At 44.9% G+C, this 20,690-nt stretch overlaps 1 protein-coding gene across 5 annotated transcripts in view; it reads left to right on the forward strand.

Annotated features, from left to right (window-relative positions):
* USP32 (ubiquitin specific peptidase 32) overlaps positions 1–20,690 on the forward strand; it is a 117,864-nt gene that overhangs the window by 35,139 nt on the left and 62,035 nt on the right. For all 5 annotated transcript variants that reach the window (XM_080982755.1, XM_080982758.1, XM_080982756.1 and 2 more), the window contains exons 3-4: positions 14,834–14,939; positions 15,896–16,014. In XM_080982755.1, coding sequence (XP_080838881.1) covers positions 14,834–14,939; positions 15,896–16,014 — 225 coding nt within the window. The remainder of the gene's footprint in view (positions 1–14,833; positions 14,940–15,895; positions 16,015–20,690) is intronic.

Consider the following 20,690-nt stretch of genomic DNA (forward strand, 5'->3'; position numbering starts at 1 on the left):
GAGAACAGTAGATTTCTGTGGTGGCAAAATATTGGGTGGGAGGAAATACCCCTACGCTGAGAGAAAGGTGGCGGTGAAGGCAAAATCTGTGCTTCATCCTTGCACTGAGTGACCAGACACTCACAGTCAGGAATTGGGATGTGTCTTTGTGCTCAGTGTGTAGAGATGTACTGCACTCCACCACTGGGTCCTTCTAGTATACAAGACCCCACAGGAAGCTGCCTTCTGCTGAGTCAGACCATTGGTTCATCTAGCTCAGTATTGTCAACATGGAATGGCAGTGGCTCTCTCTAGGGTTTTGGACAGGAGTCTCTCCATCTTTGTCTCTAGTCATAACAACCATTTCTTACCCTTATACTCCAGATGTCCAGGGCTATCTTCAGCAACTTCATCATTTATCTATCTCTGGCATCCCGCCACCCACCCAAAAAGGGTTCACAAATCTACACCTGATGTTTGTATGACTTGAGGTAGTAAAAGAGGGCAAAAAGCCCACAATAATTTCTACCTTCTGCTATTGTTTCTTGTTAATGTTACTCCCTTCTTTTCAAAATAAAGCTCTCCTAGTTCTGTGGCCACGAATATACAATTAAAACAAAAATTAAGGAGAGTGAGGAGGAGAATTGGGCAGCTAATAAATTGAATTAATAGTAGTGGGGCCTGCAGCAAATTGTTGCAGGATGGAGTTCTGCTGATAAGGATTTCAGCCACTCTGTTCCATTTCCCCCTTGCGATAGTTCTCTGTTCCCCACAACTATCAGTCAGCAGTCCATGGTCACTGGGCATGCCCATTCTTGACTGGGTTGTTTGTTGGTTTCCTGCCCCCCTTCTGCAAATCTTGGGGTGTCCCCCCACCCAAAAAACCTCACCAAAAAACTTCTTGCTGACAACTTCCCTCTTGCGCGTGGGTGGTGCCATTTTGGCTGCGTAAATGACGACACTCAGTGCCTGAATGTCAGAAATAGAGGGGATCATAAACAGCTCTAGGGCTTTCCTCCCACACTTTTGGGAAAGGTATATTTGGTTCATAAATAACCTGCTGTGAAAAGGGAAGGGTGTCAGGGCTGATCCTACTTGGGAAAACAGCAGCTGACGCAGATGGTGGTGGTGGCAGTTTTCCTCGCTAGCTGCTGCAGCTTCTCTAAGGAAATTACCAGAATCGTTGAGTCTGATAGAATACTATGTTATTAGCTCCCCACCCCCCATCTAAAGATGTCCTGTGTGGCAAAGAGTAAAGTTGGACAGTAAGTTCTAGGCCTAGGGAGCGGCTTAGAACATGGAAATTGGTGGTTGAAATAAAATATCCCCAAAACATGAAGGCGAAAGTAAAGATGAACAACATGGAGGAGTTGAATAATGAATTACTTAGAAAGTGATAAGCAAGGTTATAAATTGGATACAAAAAGGCAGTCATGAAAGGTAATAGTAAAGGTGTAACAGCCTCATAGTTCCAGTTGCAAACAGGAAATAAGTTGAGCACCTGAATAGAAAACTGATCTAAAAATCCTGAGATGAGACGCAAGTAAACCAGCAAGAGTTGGAAGCATTATTGGGGAAGAGATGTAGTTTTTGCATACCAAAGGCTCTGGTTTCAGTCCTTGTCATCTCCAGGGAGGGTTGGGAAACACTCCTATCTGAAACCCTGGAGAGCTGCTGTCAATCAGTGATTGTTGGCCCAGGGGTGGGGAGTCTCTGACCCACCAAGCAATGTTAAGACTCCAAATTCTGATCAGCCCCAGCCAACATAGCCGGCACATAGGGATGCTGGGAGTTGCAGTCCAGCAACACCAGGAGGGCCAACAAATTCCTCCATCCCTGCTGTTGACAGTACTTAGAATCATAGAATTGTAATCATAGAATTAGAATCTTAGAATCATAGAATAGAGTTGGGATCCTGAGGGTCCTCTTGTCCAACCTCCTGCAACACAGGACTCTTTTGCCCAACGTGGGGCTTGAACCTGTGACCCTGAAATTAAGAGTCTCATGCTTTACCAACGATCCCAGCTTGGTTAGATGGTTTGTGTTCCTAAGAAAATATAATTGAAGCAGGAGGCAATAAGACTGTGGCAGAAGATGCAGAGGCAAAATGGATCAGAAGTAATTGACAGGCAGGAGCTGTTTTATCACAGAAAGGTAGTGCAAAAACCAGAGGCAGTGATGGAGGCCATTAAGGCGGAAGGCAGACTTAGCAAAGACTTGAGTGCAGACAATGAGGAGAGGAATAAGAGGAAATTAATGGGGGGGAAATAAGATTAGTCCAAGAGGGAGTGAATAAAAGCAGGCACTTTCAACGAAGAGCATCAGATGCAGATCAGTGCTGCAGTTGTTCAGTGGCATGAACAGCCTTCCTTCTGTTCTATATCCACACTATTCCTTTTGAGGGGAGCAGATACAGTGCTTTCAAAAACACTGCCGTGAGCGAGATCGCCTAGAAGTGACACTCCTGTGCCTTTTAACAGGTAGAAATGTAGCAGGCGAAGTCTTTCTCATCAGTAGCCGTTGATTTTCTAATTATCACAAGGTCTTTAAGTACACAGGAACTCCACCAGAGAAAATAAGTGAAGTGGGGCGGTGGCAGGAGTGAGCCAGCAGTAAAATACACTGAGCTGATTGTTATTAACTCTGTATTAGCCAAATCAGGACCTGCACAGGAGTGCTAACAAGCACTCATCTCTGGTAGGTCTTGCCCCTGTGAAGTAGTTGCTGAGATCGAAGGTCCCCACCTCCCCACAGCTGCCTCCATAGTTTCCCCCAAGCAACCTGAGACTGCACCTGTGTGAAGCTAACTTCTCCTCTGCCCTCTTCGTGTGTCTCCTGGTTCTGGTTTTGGACACCAGAACCAAGCTCCATTGCAGCTTTCCAGTTTGTGTTACTCAGTGAGTTAGAAGGATCAAGCAGCATGCACCAGCACACTTCATGCAGCTCATTCCCAGTAAACCATAAGGCAGATATCCCGGCTTTATGTGCCATGTGAACACAGTCTATATGTGTTCTGAGTATATATCTGGAGCACAGATCTGTGCCATCCTTGCTGAACCTGTGGAAGACAACAGATAATCATTTCAGCATAAAAATTATTTTCCCAGCAAAGCTAGCTGGGCATGTTTCTAAAAAAATGCAGCAAGCAGCAGTGAAAATGGCAAAAAGATTTCCTCTGTTTATAAAACATTAATTCTTAAATGTTTAAACTTAAAATAATAATAACAACAACTCACTTTCATTCCCAACTGTCCCTAGTCTGTAATGTGTCCTGGTGAAATCACCATAAGGTAGAAGGAGCTGGTGCATTTTCAGGGCTGTGTGTACTGTACCACAAGAGCACCACAAGTTCAGTGTTGTGTGTGCACTGTTCAGCTTCTAAAAAAATTCAGCCTTGAAAAATTCAGCTGTGTATTAAGCCGTGCTGTATTTTCCTAGCCTGCATGACTGAGAAGATATGCATGAAAGCATAATGACCGATATCTCAATCTGGAGAGGTGTTGGAATAAAATTTCCAGGTTTGGGGCATGGGCCCTTTCTCTCTCTCTCTCAAATTATATTTAGGAGAGACGTTAGATAACAATCCAGTGCTTATGTACCTGGTGGTGTCAGTGCTTACATATTCTGCATTTTGCAAAGTGGTCAGTAATCTGGAGGTTTTCCCCACACCCCTTCTGACCTTGGAGGCAAAAGGGGCATGGATGACCCATCTCCATAGCATCGCATGCTGCCACCTTCATTCTGCTTGATAAAGTGGTTCTCTGTTATAACCAGCTGTTAACCAGGACCTTCACCAGAACCATGTGATGCAGTCCATGCAATGTGAAACAATTTCCCAAATTAAAACACCGAAAGTGCCTTTTTTCAACTGTGGAAATTTTCTGGGGGCTCCAACCACAATATTTGGGTAACTTTCAGAAATTATTCAAGGCCAAGAAGAGAACTTAAAATTTATAGAATCTCTGCAACTGGGTTTGAATGGTAAGCAAGTTACTGGGACTCGTGGCTGTGGTAGAAAAACCTGAAGGGGCAGGCAGCATCTAGTAAGGGCTCAGAAAATGTCAGAAGCTTGTTCTATATAATTTTAAAACCCATTTCAACCTGGAGGCCATCTGTGATATATACAGCTATTGATTTTTCTGGTATGAATGATTAGGTATCTAGGCATCTCCCATTAAGTGAAGTCAGAACTAGGCGCAACCTATTTCTATCAGGTGAAATGGGCTAATGATTTTTTTTTCGTTGCTTGAGAAGCAATTATTGATAAGACTCTGCCTGCATCTTTTGCAGATGCTGTTGTACATGTGCACAAGAATAAGGATTTGGAGAATAAATACTGAGTGTCCACAGAAGGATACAGAGCTCTAACACAGGACAGGGCTTTAAGTAACCTTCAATTCTACGTTGAGTCTGGTAGTTGGCACAGACTTTGGACTTGTGAAAGGCAAATCAAGTTTCTAGGCCTCATTATTTGGAGGAGAGGTTTGGAAATGTACACATGGTTATGGCAGAATAGGATTAGGTTCATTGCAGTAGAGAGGAAGTGTAGCACTTACTGTTTCTCACTTTACCATACCTTTTCTTCTGCCAAATGCACACACACAAAAGGCAAGATTCTCCAAACTCTGTATGTTGCCATATTCTTGCTTGGAAAGCTAACATATAAATATTTTTACATACTAGGGGGAAAAAATCACTGGAATATTAGATTGTTGATGCAGAATATTGTCTTGATTTGAGTCCAGTGTATGGAAGCATGCTTCATCCCAGAATGGAATAACTTTTCGAGCTCCCAGGTTGTTGATATAAATATTACTAAATAGCACAATTGGTGTACATACATGGCTCTACATAGAGTAACGCAAGCAAAAATGGGTCCCTCTCTCATAGACTTAACCTAGTGAAGGGAGAGGCAAGAGCAGTGGGTCTGAGTAATATGCCATTGCATATACTTGGCCTCATTTTGGATTTGGGATGGAGGCCAGGAGTGTTCAGTCAGGGGCTTTCTAGGAAAGGTGGGTTTTTTACATGAGGGAATTTAACGGAAGAGGGAGCAGGAGTGCTGGGCACAAAGGACTACAAGGTGACAGTTTTTAGTCCCTTTTGGGAGCCAATTTCAGAGTTTTTCCAATGCCGGTGTTTCCCAAGACTAGCCACATTTCCCCATAACTTGCCACTGCCTTGCCTCATCTTGAGATCAACGAGGCAGGTGGACACAGGGGATGCTGAAATGAAAGCTGGAAGTCAGGGGATTGTGTGTGTGTGAATAGAGCTCATGCCAGTTGTTTGGGCTGTTGCACTAAGGCAGGTGAAACCACAACTCACACCAGCCATCATGCCTAGTGACTGGGAATTATGGGAGGTGCAGTCCAGCAACACCTGTAGGGCCACAGGTTCTCCAGCCCTTCCGTTCCTCTGAGAACAGAGACATCAAAGCGGGGCCTTTAGTCCTCTAAATTAGGGAGCATTGTGTTCATTGTTTACCTGTGGATCTCATCAGATGTGGCATGTTTATATGTGCAAGCCTCATCTGAGCCTTAATCAAGCTTGGCTTCAGTTTGTCCCACTGGTGTGGTGGTAAACTTTGAAATTTAGGTGTGCTTTGTGACAACGCTCATAGCCACACCTATTCTTAACACTATACAAGAGGAGTGTGGAAACTCTGACCTTTAAATGTTGCTGGACTTCAACTCCCATTATCCCTCACCACTGCCCAGGCTGGCCAGGGCTAATAGGAGTTTGGAATTCAGCATCTGGAGGGCCACAGGTTCCCCATCCCTGTTATATAATGCAGATTAATTTTTGACCAATGCCAACTTTTTTCACCCCACCCTTTTTATTTTTTGCTTAACATCCAGCCTGATGAAGAGTTTTGGTGGACTTAATTGCTTGATTGCTATTTTGTTCTGCTTTGGTTGGTTGGTTATAATGAAGGCATTTTCTTTCCAGTTGGCGGTTTAACTCTTGGCTAATATAACCTACCTCTTTCTTGGGAGTTTATCTCCCAAGAAACTTATTTATTTGGGATGCAGAAAATTGTCAGATAGCTCTCTGGGAGATGTTGATGTCATCCCTGCTATGAAATAAGAAGCTCCTCTTCATCCCTGTTCCACTGCACCACTGGTTTGCCCCATCCTTTTAAAGACATCATTTCCCCAAATATCTGTTGATAGGAATACATTTATTTATTTCTGAGTTCAGCTAGAAGGTATACTTCACTTCTGCACCAAAATATACTTTTATTTTTAGAGTATAGGTGAATAAGAACTACCTGCCCTCAGACGAGCACCTTGCTTATTCATTTATTAAATTGATAAACAGCCCTTCATTTGAGGATCACAGCGGTTTTCAGTATAAAAACATAGAAATGCACAACGTAATAGCAAAGAATGACAAGGCCATAGATTATTTAATCATTGAAGGGCCTGGCTATAGAGGAATGTTTTCACTTGATGTCTAAAGGTATGTAATAAGACTCCAGGTGAGCCTCCCTGAGGAGAGCATTCCACAGATAGGGTTTGGTTGGCACCCATCTTGGCACCACAGAAAAGGCCTGTTAACATATTGCCCCTCTCTGGAGCTCTCATACTGGGGGCATACGAAGAAGAGCCTCAAATGATGATCGCAGGTGCCAGGTCAGTTCATATGGGAGAGGTGGTCCTTGAGGTATTTCGGTCTTGAGTTGTTTAAGGCTTTATAGGTCAAAACCAGGTTATATGCTCAAACTATCTTGCCCTGGTGAGCAACCTTGCTGCCATATTATGCACCACCTGAATTTTCTAAACCTGCTTTAGAGACATGTATAATGCTTTGCAGTAATCTAGCCTAGTAGTTACCAAACATAGGCAACAGAAGTTAGGCTATCCCTGTCCAGATAGGGGCACAGCTGTTTGCCCAACAGAAGCTGATGGAAGGCACTCTGTGCCACCGAGGCCACCTGAGCCTCAAGGGACAGTAGTGAATCTGGAACTATGCCCAAGCTTCATACCTGTTCCTTCAGAGGTATTGTAACCTCATCAAGAGCAGGCATCCATCCTTTCTAGGGAACCCACCCACTAACAGTGCCTCTGTCTTACCTGGATTGTGCTTCAGTTTGTCACCTTGTGTGAGTCACTGTCTTAGGCATGCTGCCTCACCAGGAGTGACTGAATGATTTTCCTGCACCTGATGGGGTTAATGCAGAGGATTTTTTCCAACCCTGCAGGAGGTTGTTGGACAGAGGCCAAGCCAGAACAGCAACTCACAAAGAGATTCAATGGACAGCCTCCTTTTCAGGGCAGGGCATTCTGCCTGGCCTGCACCTTGACAGTGATTGAATGATCCAGTCACGATTGATGTAGAAACATGTCAGAATAGCTGATCGGAAGGATGGAAGATGATCAGGGCATTGGGTGGAGACGTAGCAGACAGCCTCCTGTGCCGCTGGGAACTTAGGGCTGCCAGAAGCTGTCGGTAATTTAACTCCTCGCAGCCCACAGGGGTGTCCTGGCACACAGCTGGGTAATTACCGCTCGAGGAGGTGCTTCGGCTCCACAGTTAGTTGCTTCTTTTCCTCCTTTCCCGTAAATATGGCAACCACTTTTAATTGTAGCACAAGCAGATTTGTTTAGAAGGAGTCAGCCTTTCCCCCCCTTCTCTGGCACAGATAAATCTTAATAGATATCATGGAGGGAGCTGGGCATTCTGAAGAGTAATCTGCTCCATCAGTTTTAGAAGTGTAACATCCACACTCTTCGTCTTGAAAGAAGGCTGCTCTCCACACCTCACACAGCAAGTGTATTTTCAGTGTATTGTCAACAGAAAGGGCTGTGAGGTAAATATCATTGCATCCAAAGGTGAGATTTGTGCCTGCAGCTTTGAGAGCAGAATTTGGACTGTGGGTCCGGAGAATTTAACGTTTTATGTAAATCATGTGTAACTTGGTTTGAATCTTAACATTGGCTATTACTTAGGGAAGGCAGGGCAGTCTTGTAGTCTTACCTGAAGGATGGTTTGGTGATTTTAAGAGAGCTGCACACCTGGTCACTTATAGCACCTGTGGTGCGGAAATGGATATTCAGTGTCTTGTGATTCCCAGGACCTGAAGGGTTCTGGGTTGTCCTGCTAGTGTCCCTGCTTGAACTGTCCACTTCTTCTGATCATGAGGTCTGTGTTCATCCATCTGGCTACACTAAGGTGGCTTACAAAATAGAGCTACAAATGTAAGCACCAACAATAGAACAGTTAAAGAACAGTGAATAAAAGCAACTGTGTTTGTTGACATCAAAATAAGACAGAACTGAAAAATAAACACAACCTATTTACCACAACAGACCAATAGTACTGTGCCACACGAGTCACTGCTGGTATTCAGGCTTTTGTGAAACAAGAAATAGGGAGCTAGTGCACAAAAGGGTCACTAGCCTGCAGAGTTTTATTAGACCACTGTGGACTGGCAGAAATGCTGGCGTAGAGGAGGGAAGCTTCCATCCTCTTGCAGACTACTTGGTTTCTCTTTTGGGACTAAAGCAGCGGTTCTCAACCTGTGGGTCCCCAGATGTTGTTGGACTACAACTCCCATCATCCCTGAGCTCTGGCCTTGCTAGCTAGGGGTGATGGGAGTTGTAGTTCAACAACATCTGGGGACCCACAGGTTGAGAAAGACTGGACTAAAGAAAGGACAAAACACTCCATCCCTCCTCCACCAGCTCACTTTGAGCACTTGCACACAATCCCTGCTTTTTGTGCCAGCCAAATGGTTAATACAAAGACAAAGCTGGATCAGTGCCTCCTGATGTGTCAGGGTTCTGGTTGAAACTGACAGCATGTCAACAACTGACAGTTCATGCTTTACATTCTGTGTTTTGAGCAGTGGGAGGGAGGAGAACTCTACTGTTCTGCTACAGCTTGCAGGGAAAGTGGAAGAACCACAAAGCCCCTTCCAGACAGGCAAATTTAAGGCAAAGCAGGCCTCTCTGAGCAATTCAGGACCCCGGACAGCTCCCAGTTGGCTGAGCTATAAAAGATGTTGTCTCAGTAGAGAGCTGGTATCACATGAGCGCTTATGTATGCTGAGCAAGGGAGTTGGCTCTACCTCCTTGACAGTGTTAGAAACTGAAATATGAGCGCTAGTAGCTAAATGGCACCTTAAACCTAGGTTATGGGCTCAACAATGGAATGTCTAGGCACACTTTTTATAACAACAATACAAAGCTGAAAATGAATGAACTGCAGCTAAAATACTCATTTTTCACGTGCCCTAGTTCTTCCCCTGCCCCACCCCTCTGATATCCTTAAGAGGGTCTCTTCTGTAGTCTTCAGAGAGTAGCGGGAAGTGGGGAGGCAGAAAAAGGTCCTTCTTTTCTTCCACTCTGCAGTTTTAATCAGAAATCTTTGGCGCAGTACTTCGCCCAGAGCTCAGAAACTGCTCACGCTGATGAAATTCCCTGTCACAAAACGCGCCTAGAACAATGGGAGTTTCAAACACTGCTCCTTGAGAAGATGGCTGTGTTGACTTTGGGAGCCCTTTTTGATTCTGTAGGCACTGACTTCTGTGCTCTGTAGTGGAGGGGGTGTTAGCAGGAGCTTGTGCTCTGAGGAAGATGGTAAAGCTACATCCTCAAGTCAGGAGGGTCCATGGGGAAGTGGGCAGCCTGTATTTCTCCCTCATCACGGATCATGACAAGACTAGGGGAGAATGCTGCAAGCCTGGGACTTGCTCCCCGCTTTGCACCCATGCAGAGGTTTTGGGAAGAGGGACATGTCTTGAAATGTGTAAAGTGCATTATGTTGCTGTTGTGTGGAAATAGTTTATGGAGACTCTTTGGTGTCCCTGAGAACCTGCACAGTGGAGAGGTAAGGAGGCCACTTGACAACTGTTGAATGGTCTTGTTTTTGAAAAAGTGGGACTGGCCTATGGCAAGAAGTGGAGAGGGCAATCAAAGCTGAAGCTCTATGCTGCCTGGTTACTGAATGAAAGCATCTGTCCCTGCTGGTGTTTTGTCTTGAAACTCGTGGAAATCTCTTGCATCTCAGTCCTTGTAGAGCAGCAGGGAGTGAGGGTATCTCGCCACAACTGGCACTAAGGAGAAATACATTTCTGGCACCTGATTATCCCTTGAATGTTTGTGTGGTCGTTGTGAGTCAATGTGGTAGCCTGAAACGTCCCATACATTTTATGTTGCTGTCCTATTCCTATGTCCACTGTGTTGTTGCCACTCTTCAGGTAAGTTTGCCCTTAAGTTAACTTTTGTTTTGTCGTTGTTGCCAAAGCTGCTTGTTCATCATTATTCCTGTGTTCCTGGTTTGTCTCATGGGGCGGGTACAGTTGCTTTACTTGTGAGAAATGATCTCCCAAGTTTTTTTTACATGGGACAGATTCCTAGAAAATCCTTGAGTTAGCATTGTTGGAGGGATAACTTGGATAGACTTTTGCAGTTGGAAGCAGACTGTCTTGAGTTAGATAACCTGGCTCTGCACAAAGCAGTTTAATACTATTACATGCATATTAATTTCTCTGAGAAGCGCATCAGTGGCTCCTTCCCACCCCAAACCTAGTTTTATCTTCACAACAGCTCTATGAGGGAGGTTAGATTAAGGATGGCATAAGGCCACTCTGTGTGCTTTGCAGCTGAGTGGGGATTTCAACCTGAGTTTCCCTCAAACACTGTCCAGCAGTTTAACCACTGCACTAGAAATTGGAGATGTCTGTCTACTAGAGGTGTGTAATGTGTTAGTGGGTTTAAACAACTTTAGCATATTTGAAGCGTGCAAAAATGTGATTTTTAACAGAACTGGAATCTAAGGAGCTGGCACATGAAGCCATTAATGGACTTGAATCATATCTGCTTAAAGCTGTGCAGTGGGCCTCTCTCTGAAGGTGGCAGAAGCTGTTTTGAAGCTGAGCATTTACCAAGCCCAGGAAAACAGTCCCTTGGCTCCTTGCAGTGTTTTCTGAGAACCAGGTGCTGCTTTACAATAAAAGGACCTGAAATACACTCTCAGGGCTGAGCTTCCTTTCTCAAAACAGGCCCTTTCTTCCATTTGAGGCCCTGCTGTGTTTTCAGAAAGTCAACCTTGTTTAATAGCCAGGTAATGTGAGTGGATAAAATGGCTGCAACCTGCTGTGTTTTTGTTTCTTATCTTCCACGGATGAAATTTCCAGCATACTCGGGGGCTGAACATTTTTTAAGACTTTCAGCCTTCTCGGAATGGAAACTTCAGAAAAGAAACACCAGCGATGAGAATCTGGATGGCAACAAACTTGGCTCATTTATTCATTCCCAATTTTGTAGAGTTACCTGCCTTCAGAAGAGATATGCCCAGAATAGTAATCTCTTTGATCCAATGTCTCTTAAGGTTCTGGGTTAAACATGGTCCCTGTTTATTGGCCATGCTGGCTGGAGCTAAAGGAGGTTCGAGTCCCAGCAAGATCTGGAGGGTCCCAGATTCTCCAGCCCTGATTTACACCAAACCTGAGCAATCCAGAGACCTCATAATGCCTGCCACTAGCTGGGGCTTGCAAGCTGGAGGGCACAGAGCACAGGAATTTAGTTGTTGTCAACAGGAACAAGATAGGGAACTAATAGGAGTAGCAATTATGGCCTTTGTCTCTGGTAGTAAAAAAGGACCCTGCTTGGAAGGGTATGTGCATGCTGGTTTCCATGGAATTCTCCTTGCTTGGGAGCCTAGAGCAGGGCAAAAACTGAAAAACTGAAACTGCCTCCAGGTTCCTGTAGTGCTTGTTTGGAACCAGTAGCCACTACAGGTATGGGGAGGCTTCTGTACATGTGATTCCTTTGGAATGGTACTGAAGTCTTTAAGTTGGCCTTGCAAATAAAGATAGGTAGCCGTGTTGGTCTGCCATAGTCAAAATAAAAAAAATCCTTCCAGTAGCACCTTAGTTGGTCTTAAAGGTGCTACTGGAAGGATTTTTTTTTTATCTTGCAAATAAAGTCAGTGAACATTATTAGCCTGTTAATAGTGCATGTGCCCAAGCATGCCAGCGTTGATGATTAGTGACAGACAGACAACCTAACAGGAGGAGGAGAGCCCCACTCCCTTTCAGTTTATTAAACCTGCTCTGCCTAGTCACCTCCAGTTTACATCTAGAAAACTGGAGGAGAGTGCTTGTGATATGATTGCCTGGGCTAGAACGAGAGGTTGTGGCTTTCTATGTACCAGTGTCCAAACTTTAGGAGAGCTGGCATCAATTCTTTAGGGGAGAAGCCTTTTAAAATCAGTTGTAAATAAAACCCCAGGCACTAGGAGTGCCTGATATTTATGCACCTTGAAAATGCTCCACCTCTGGTTCTTGGAGAAGCAAGACAGGCTGAGTTATTTTAGAAGCAGGGGGAGATTTGTCCTATGATGACTTCTCGCATGACTATCGGACCTATAAATAATCACCTAGTGCTGCAACCTGAAGGGTAGCTAATAAGTAATATGATATACTGTGCGTGTCTGAGGACAAATGTGTTGGAACAGGTTTGTAGGCCCGTGAGGCTTGAGAGGGAGGTGACAGAATGGCCATGCCACTGGTGACTTAAGTATGAATGTTCATTCCCTCCCAGAGTAGCTGACGCAGTTACAGGCTTGGTGTAGGTCAGCTGTGGTCCTCCTGATGTCGTTGAACTCAAAACTCACAGCAGCCTTAGCCAGCATAGCCAATGGTCAGGGATGATGGGAGTTGTAGTCCACCAACATCTGGAGGACCACAGGGTTCCCCACCCCAGAAAATAGAAACTGGCCAGCTTCCTTGTGTTTCCTATCAATTAGTGGTGGGGAACCTTTGGCCCTCTCTTCTGAGGGACACATTGTGCTCCTTCTGGGGTAGTTTGTTCCCCATCCTGCGCTTAGCTCTCACTCGTGGCTCCTAGAAGCTGTCAGCATGTGACAACAGCCACATCCTGGGAACAGCTTTGGTTGGCCGACTAAACTAGGTGAGGGGAGCCAATAAGTCTCAAACCCTCAGTGAGTTAGGGACTTCCCCTGTATGTGAAGACTGGCTCTGGTGGATTGAGTGGATGAGAACAATACTGGGTCCAACAGTTAAGAAGGCGGTTTCTGCACATGGTACCTCGGGTTAAGAACTTAATTCGTTTTGGAGGTCTGGTCTTAACCTGAAACGGTTCTTAACCTGAGATACCACTTTAGCTAATGGGGCCTCCCGCTGCTGCCACGTGATTTCTGTTCTCATCCTGAAGCAAAGTTCTTAACCTGAGGTACTGTTTCTGGATTAGCAGAGTCTGTAATCTGAAGCATCTGTAACCTGAAGCATTTGTAACCCGAGGTACCACTATATAGGGAAGTGAGGGGCAGATGGGGCCCATCAGCCTGGGAAATAGAAAACACTGATCCTAAACCTCCACTGCTTGCAAGACATATTTGGGAGAAGAAAAGTCTAAGGAGTAAACTTTACACAAATTTGGAGTGGAGTCCCTAAGATGGCTGGGTGGTGCCTTAAACGCCTCCTTCCAGCAACTCCTGCAACTAAGCAGGTGCCCAGTGTATGGCTCTGCTTTCCTTTGGAACACATCAGCGAGGCCGAGAGCGGGGACATTGTCTGGGCAGCCCAGGACCTCCATACACGCTGCCTGGGCCTGTGCCCTGGGGAGGTCACTTCAGTGCTGATAATGCAGCCATGCTTGCTGGAGCTGAAGGGAGTTGTAGCTCAGCAACATCTGGAGGGGCAAAGGTTCCCTGCGCTGGCTATAAATAGATAAGCAAGGCTTTAACACTTGTTTTTAGAGTGGATGGGAAGTTTTCACTCGTAATAATAGTGCTTAACATTGCTTTAAAGTACTCAGAACCACTTTACCTGCCTTGGCAGTCAGTAGCTCTGCCACCCACATTACAGATGAGGGGAGGGAGGGAAGGAGGCTAAGGAGGCAGCCAAAGGCTGATATGTGAGTTCATATCAGATGCAGTGTTCATACCAGGGACTTAAATCACTTGCAATCCAGTCACTTACAGTGGGAAATGTTAACTAGCAGCCACTGGAGAGTTCTTTCTGTGTCATAGTCCTGCCAACCATCCGCATATTAAAGTCCTGTTGCTACTCAACCTAAGATACACAGTTGGGAGAATAATATATGTGGGGCTCTAAACCATCTATTGAAACCATGTGTCGTTTGGCTTTGGGCTAGGGGCTGATGGTTGTGCCGGTCAGCTCTGTTGATGGGGCTTGGTGTAAATGTTGACTTCTGGCAGTGGCTAGAAGCCCAGGATAATGTATGGGGTGTGGGTGACTTGGAGATTCCCTTATTGCAAAGGCTTTTGATTTTTGTTAGTTGGGTTTAGTCGTGCATGTTTGTCTATGGGACCACTTTGTATAGAGGCAGGTTTGAGTTTCACACTGCAATCTTTGTCTACTTTTACGCCCAGGTAAGTGTTAATAGGTTTAAAGCCTGTGATGCCAGGTCGAGATCGCCTTACATGTCCAGGCTTTTAACACACCTATTACCTCTTTGGAGATGTTCATTACTTTTTGGTCCCAATGTTTGCACTGCTGCTGTTTTTATGAAAGACTGTTGTTTGCAGTTGAATTACTTTTTATTGTTTTGTTTTTAGTTTTATTGTCTGAAGACTTTAGGTGGGGTTGCATGGTATAACATATTCTAAATGAATAAATATTCCTTCATTCCAGACTCTGGGTTGAAATGGAGAGGCAATTGCTTCCAGGTCCTGCTTGTGAGCAACTAAGAACTTCTGGCTGACTACAGATGGAAACAAGATTCCAGTCTAGATAGACAGATTCAGGAAAGCATTTAGTTTGGGAGTTTTGTGCTATGGTGGCCAAGCGAAAGGATTAGAATCTTGTGTGCATGAAAGCATAAAGAGTAAAGTTTTCTCACTTACTTTTTGTAACTTTCAGGTCATATATTGCTCTTTCGGTGGCACCTCCAAAGGACTACATTTCAACAATCTGATAGTAGGCTTAGTCCTGCTAACGAGGGGCAGAGATGAAGAGAAAGCAAAATGTAAGTAGTGGCAGTGTCTGATTTTTTTTGGGTTCACTGTGCACTTGAACTCCTTGCAAGAAAGGCAGGATAAAAACCTAATATTTGGGGTGGGGGTGTGAATCAGACACCTTCCCCCACAATCCATAACCTTGGACATACAGTGGAACCTCGACTTACACCTGCCCTTTCTTGTGGACGTTCCAAGTTGCGACTGTGGCAAACCCGGAAGTAAACACCAGGTTTGCCGCAATTTGTGCATGCGCAGAAGCTTCTGCCATCTGCGTGTGCGCACAAGCGGCTGCTGCCGTCTGTGCATGCGCAGAAGTGCTCTGCCGCCGAATGCGCACGTGCACAACGGCGCCTCTACTAGCGTCCAGTTTCGCCCAGCGGACGGGCCTCCGGAATGGATTATGATCATAAGTAGAGGTTCCACTGTATCAGATTGCATTTCCCTCCATTCACTTTAAATGGGAATCTAATGTTCAGTCAGGATGGTTAGACCATTAGAGTGAGGCGGAGGCATTCTATGAAAGAAACTTGAGACTTTCCACTTAGCATCTCCCACTCTCTGCAGAAGAATCAAAATATTTCAGTTGGAATATTATATTTGCATTCAGCTGTAAATGGGGTGTGTGTGTGTGTGTGTGTGTGTGTAGAGGTATAAAACCTTTAGTATAAAAATACAAAGGTAAGTAACAGTAACAAATTAAAATATTAGAATCATTATAGGCTCCAGGTACTGTTCCTCCAGATGTAATTTCATGTTTTGTATATAAATATTATCAGCTCCAATTTAAACTGGCATCCTTGTTGATCCCAATAACATAACTGATTAGCAAAGCCCTTTTTATGAGTGTAGAAAAGTAAAAAATCAGCCCTGTTCAGAAAGCTGTGCAAGTTAATTGGTATTGCCAGCTCTGTTGCACTGGTGTGACTTGAATGTTTAATTATTCTGTTGTTGGTTTTTTGCTTAGACATTTTCAGCCTGTTTTCAAATGAATCCGGGAGCTATGTCGTCCGTGAAGAGATGGAAAGGATGCTTCATGTGGTCGATGGGAAAGTCCCGGAAAGCCTCAAGAAATGCTTCTCGGAGGTATTTCCTGCAGTTCCTTATCTCCTTTTACTGGATAACCTGAGGATAAGGGTGAAAGTGTGGAGCCCTGACCTCCTGTTGGAAGTAGCCTGCAGTGATTTGCAGAATCAGGATCAGGTCTACTGACCAGATCCAGTTCCACACCCTTGTAGTAGGAGATTGCAGACTTGATAGGATTAATCTCTGCAAGGTGCTATGCAGGTGTCAGGTTGCACCTGAGGTTGCTGAAATGAATAAGCTAGCCCTGGCTATTGCAGGGAGGCAGTCATGCGTCTGGTTCTTCAAGCCAGCCATCTCTTTGCTGGCTGGAGGGGTTCTGGGAGTTGTAGTCCAACCATCTGCAGGGCACCAGGTTGCTGCTTTAAACCCAGGAGTGGGGAACTTGTGGCCTTCAAGGTGTTGCTGGACAACAGTCCCCATCACCCCGGATCACTGGCCATGCTAGCTGGGGCTGATGGGAGTTGGAGTCCAACGTCATCCAGAGTGTCAACAATTCCCTATTCCTGCTTTCAAGCATTGCCTTTTCTCCTGCTTCAGTGACCTCATAAACTGTGTCATTCCATATCAAGTGATCCAACCTTTTTATCTCACATCATCCAATTTTCTTAATATTTTGTACACTTGTTGAATGATCAAAACTAAGTTTAAATCTAAAATGTTAATTTTTTATCTCATCCTGTTTGTGAGTTATGAGGGTTTGAAATTTACAATTTTGGCCTTGCTGGACTACACAAAAACCTTAACAGCTCAGCCCAGAAGTTAGATACTTCAAAACTAACAACACCACCAATCTCTTCAGAACTTCACTGGCTTTAATATGACACGTCACATGATGGACTTACTTTAAATTTTAAATTTAAATTACAAAAATTTTAAAAGTGATTAAAAATAGTATGATTTAAACATTCAAAAAAAGTATTGATTGTTAAACATTTCTAAGAGCTACCTGCAAAATTTCATCTTGGGATCTCAGTGGGATTTTTTTTTTTTTTTGGTACATACATGTCTGCCTTATTGGGTTCTATTTAGCATAAATGAGGGGCATTGGGGACTTCTCACAACTCTCAGGAGCCTTAAGAAATGCAGGGTGTGAATGTGGCCAAGGCTGGGTCTTCTGCACTGTATCATTTGTATCCCACCTCCCAAAGTCCCATCTCTTGTTCTCTTTCTCTCAAAATGTGGAAAGCGCCCATCATCCTTCGAGGGGGAGAGATCCACCCCTCCCCAGACTCCTAGTCTTCCTTGATGGGAGCACGAAGGACTCAGAAGCACCTCTCCAAAACAGCATTAAAAAACCCCAACTCCTTTCCAGTGTTGTCTTTCACACTTCTGATGCCTGTCCTCAGGCATAAGGGCTACAGCTCATTAAAATTCTTTCCACTAGAAGCAGTAGGAGAGAGTCTGCTGCAAGCGTTTGTGTAAATGAGAATGAGAATGTCATATACCTGCCCGTTGTGTCCTGGGTAGCATAAATCTAATCAGATGCCTCGTTTCAAAGTTGATCAGCGGTGCTTTCCCTTGGAAAGCAAAACAACAGACTGATAAGCTGTTGGGAGATGCGTTTTGAGGAGCATTTAATGCCACCCTGCTGGCTGGGTAGGGTTGGATTTATTTATTTTTGTATCCTTGTTTGCCTTAGCCACTGAAATGAGCAGGCGTTTGGAGAGGAACGCTTACACTTACAGCTCAATGTATTGCAGATGGCAGACTAACACGACTGCCCCATTCAAGCTGTGATTGTCATTTGTGCATTGATTCCCCTGGACGCCAAGGGGCAGCATGAAAAAACCGATTCCCACTCCATCCAATGGAAATCTTATACAGTCGTACCTTAGTTTTTGAACAGCTTAGTTCTTGAATGTTTTGGCTCCCAAACACCACAAACCCGGAAGTGACTGTTTCGGCTTGCGAACTATTTTTGGAAGCCAAACGTCTGACGGGGCTTCCGATTGGAAGCTCTTGCAGCCAATCAGAAGCCATGGATTCTGTTCAACTCCCAAGGTACAACTGTACAGCACTTTGTCTGAGTTCTGAGTCTTTACAAAGAATTGCTCTTCAGACCCTATCAGGTGTTAAGATAAGGAGAGGGTCCACCTTTGGCAGTTCCACCGCCCTTGGAAGTTTGGGTGGTGGTGCCCTTGGGGGGGCATCCTCTGTAGCAGTTGCTAGGTTGTAGAATTCCCTCCCCACAGAGGTGTGTCTGGCACCTTCATTATATAGTTTCCCTCCTATGCTGCAGGCACACCTCTTTACCACGGCCCCTGACACCCAAGACATGCATTTTCAGGACCCACCCTAGTCTTATGATTCTAATTTGTTTTAAGCTATTTTAGTATTGAATTTTACATTGTTGTAACCCACCCTGGGACCTTATGGAAAAGGGCAGGAAAGAAATCAAATCAAATAAATAACAATAATTGTTTTCAAGCATGACTTTGTAATCTTGAGAGCTAGATACTCTGACAGTACTATGGCTACTAAGAATAACAAAGCTGAGAATCTCACTCTGCACCCAATACGCCTGTTCTGTGCATTCCCCAGGACTTCCGCCAGCCATGTTGACGAAGCTAGAAAAAAGCCAGTTGTCTTTTGCATCAGCCTTTCCTCTTGCAAAGGGCTGGCAAGAGTTCACCACATAACGCATAGGCAAGGCAGATTAATTTCTGACAAAGCAAAGATGGGAATATTTGAACTTCAGCCCTGCTGAGAGGTTAACTGTTCAGCAAAGAAATACCTTTGAAAATAGTACTGTTAAGCAAGTCAATAAAGGGTAATGTCCAAGCTCCATTAATTCAAAGTTCAGTCAGAGAGCACTTATTTACCAAAGGTTTGGTGTGCATGGCTGGTAGGTTTGCAAGCCCATCAAGAGTTCACAAGCTACTCAATTCATGCAGGCAGGTTTCTGATAACAAATGGCAAACTCTTAAGCAAGCTTGTGAAGCTTGGGGTCCACTCCCTAGCTTGGGATTCAGCAGCTAGCTTTCATGTTTGTGTGTGTGTGTGTGTGTGTGTGTGTGGTGAAAAGCTTGGAAATAATTACGAAAACTCTAGGAAGCTGCCTTATACTGAGTCAGACCATGGGCCTAGCTAGCTCAGTATTGTCAACTCTGGGCTGGAAGCAGCTCTCCTGGGGGACATTCCTAGTACTACTTGGAGAAGCCAGGGATTGAACCTGAAACCTTCTGCATGTGAAGCAGATGCTCTACTATTGATCTAATGCACCATAGGTGGCTTCGGTGCCCTGGCCTCCACCCAGTGTTTTCCTTCCATTGATCTTTGGCAGTCTTGCACATTGGGCAGGTTTATCAATACCCCAACAGCAAGTCCCCAACAGGTCAGTCTTAGCTGTCTAGGTCAGGGGTCGGCAACCTGTGGTCCATGGGCCACAAGTGGCCCACAGGGTTCGTTTAAACGGCCCACGAGACTCCCCCGAACTGAGCCACCTGCTTGGCGAGTTCCCGCGCACTGCGCTAAACTGGCACAGCGTGGAGCGGGGACTTGCTTCTGCGGCACTGGAAATCGCATCTGCACATGCACAGATGCGATCCGGCCCACGGAGCAATCTCCGCGGCCCAGGCGAGGTAAACCTTGCCGACCCCTGGTCTAGGTCATTATGCTGAAAGCAAAGTGAGCTGGCACACTGTACATGAGATGGCTGCTGGCTGGGTTGCGTGGTAGCAGCCCAGAGAATGAGCCCTGTACCTTTTAAATTCAGGTGTGGCTGCTTCTTCCTTTTGTTTTGTGGGTAGTAAGCAGACTTTGTTGGAACTGCAGAGGAGTGGAGGCTATACAGGAGACTTCTCATCTCCTGTGCTTGATAAGTTTAAAAGTAAATTCTCATTCTGTGGGTTAGAACCCTGCTGGCCCTGCTTTGCAGAGGAAGGAGCAAACTCCAAAAAGTCCAAGTGTGACCAAGCCAAAGCCTGCAGGGGAAAGTTTTCCACCCATCCTGGGTGGAAACCTATCAAGTGAGCCCAGTCCAAGAGGAATTCTGTTAGCATACAAGGCCATGCTGTCCAAAATAGCACCCTTTGGCCTGATCCAGCAAACTCCTCTTACATGGTGGTATTAATATTATTAATTGTAGTCACCACTTTTTTCGCAAAAGTGACTTAGAGTGACTTACAGAAGCAAACATTTAGAAACAAGTTTCAAAAATGATTTAAAAAAAATATCTAAAACAGTCACTCCTAAAATGTATAAAGGGGCAGATCCAACTCAACCCCCATCCCACTACAAAAGATGAGCAAAAGATGAGACTGTAAACACACTACACCCTCCAAATTAGTTTACAATTGCCTGCAAAAATAAGAATGGGAATCCAGCTTTTGTATAGCAAACATGTTAACGCCCTACCTGTAATCAGTTGCTGACCACCAGATCTCGCCTGTGCCTGCCAGTCTTCCCCTCCGTACCAGATCTCAACTGTGCTATGGGCAAACAGTGCAACTTTGCATAATTTTGGCTGCCTGATTAAATGTAGAGGAATTTGGGTTGCTTCAGTACAGAATCGGTAGCAGCCCCTGTTCAGTGAAATGGAGGCTCAACGTTTTGAGCTTCTGTGAAGATTGTGCACAAGGCAAAGGGGTCTCTCTTAAAATATGCAGGCTTGTCTTCTGTCCTACAGCAATGTCCTCTGTGAATCTTCCTTTTGAAATGAAAATAGACGGCAGTAA

Source organism: Podarcis pityusensis (genome assembly GCF_964106645.2).
Source record: "Podarcis pityusensis genome assembly, chromosome: 15".
NCBI lineage: Eukaryota > Metazoa > Chordata > Lepidosauria > Squamata > Lacertidae > Podarcis > Podarcis pityusensis.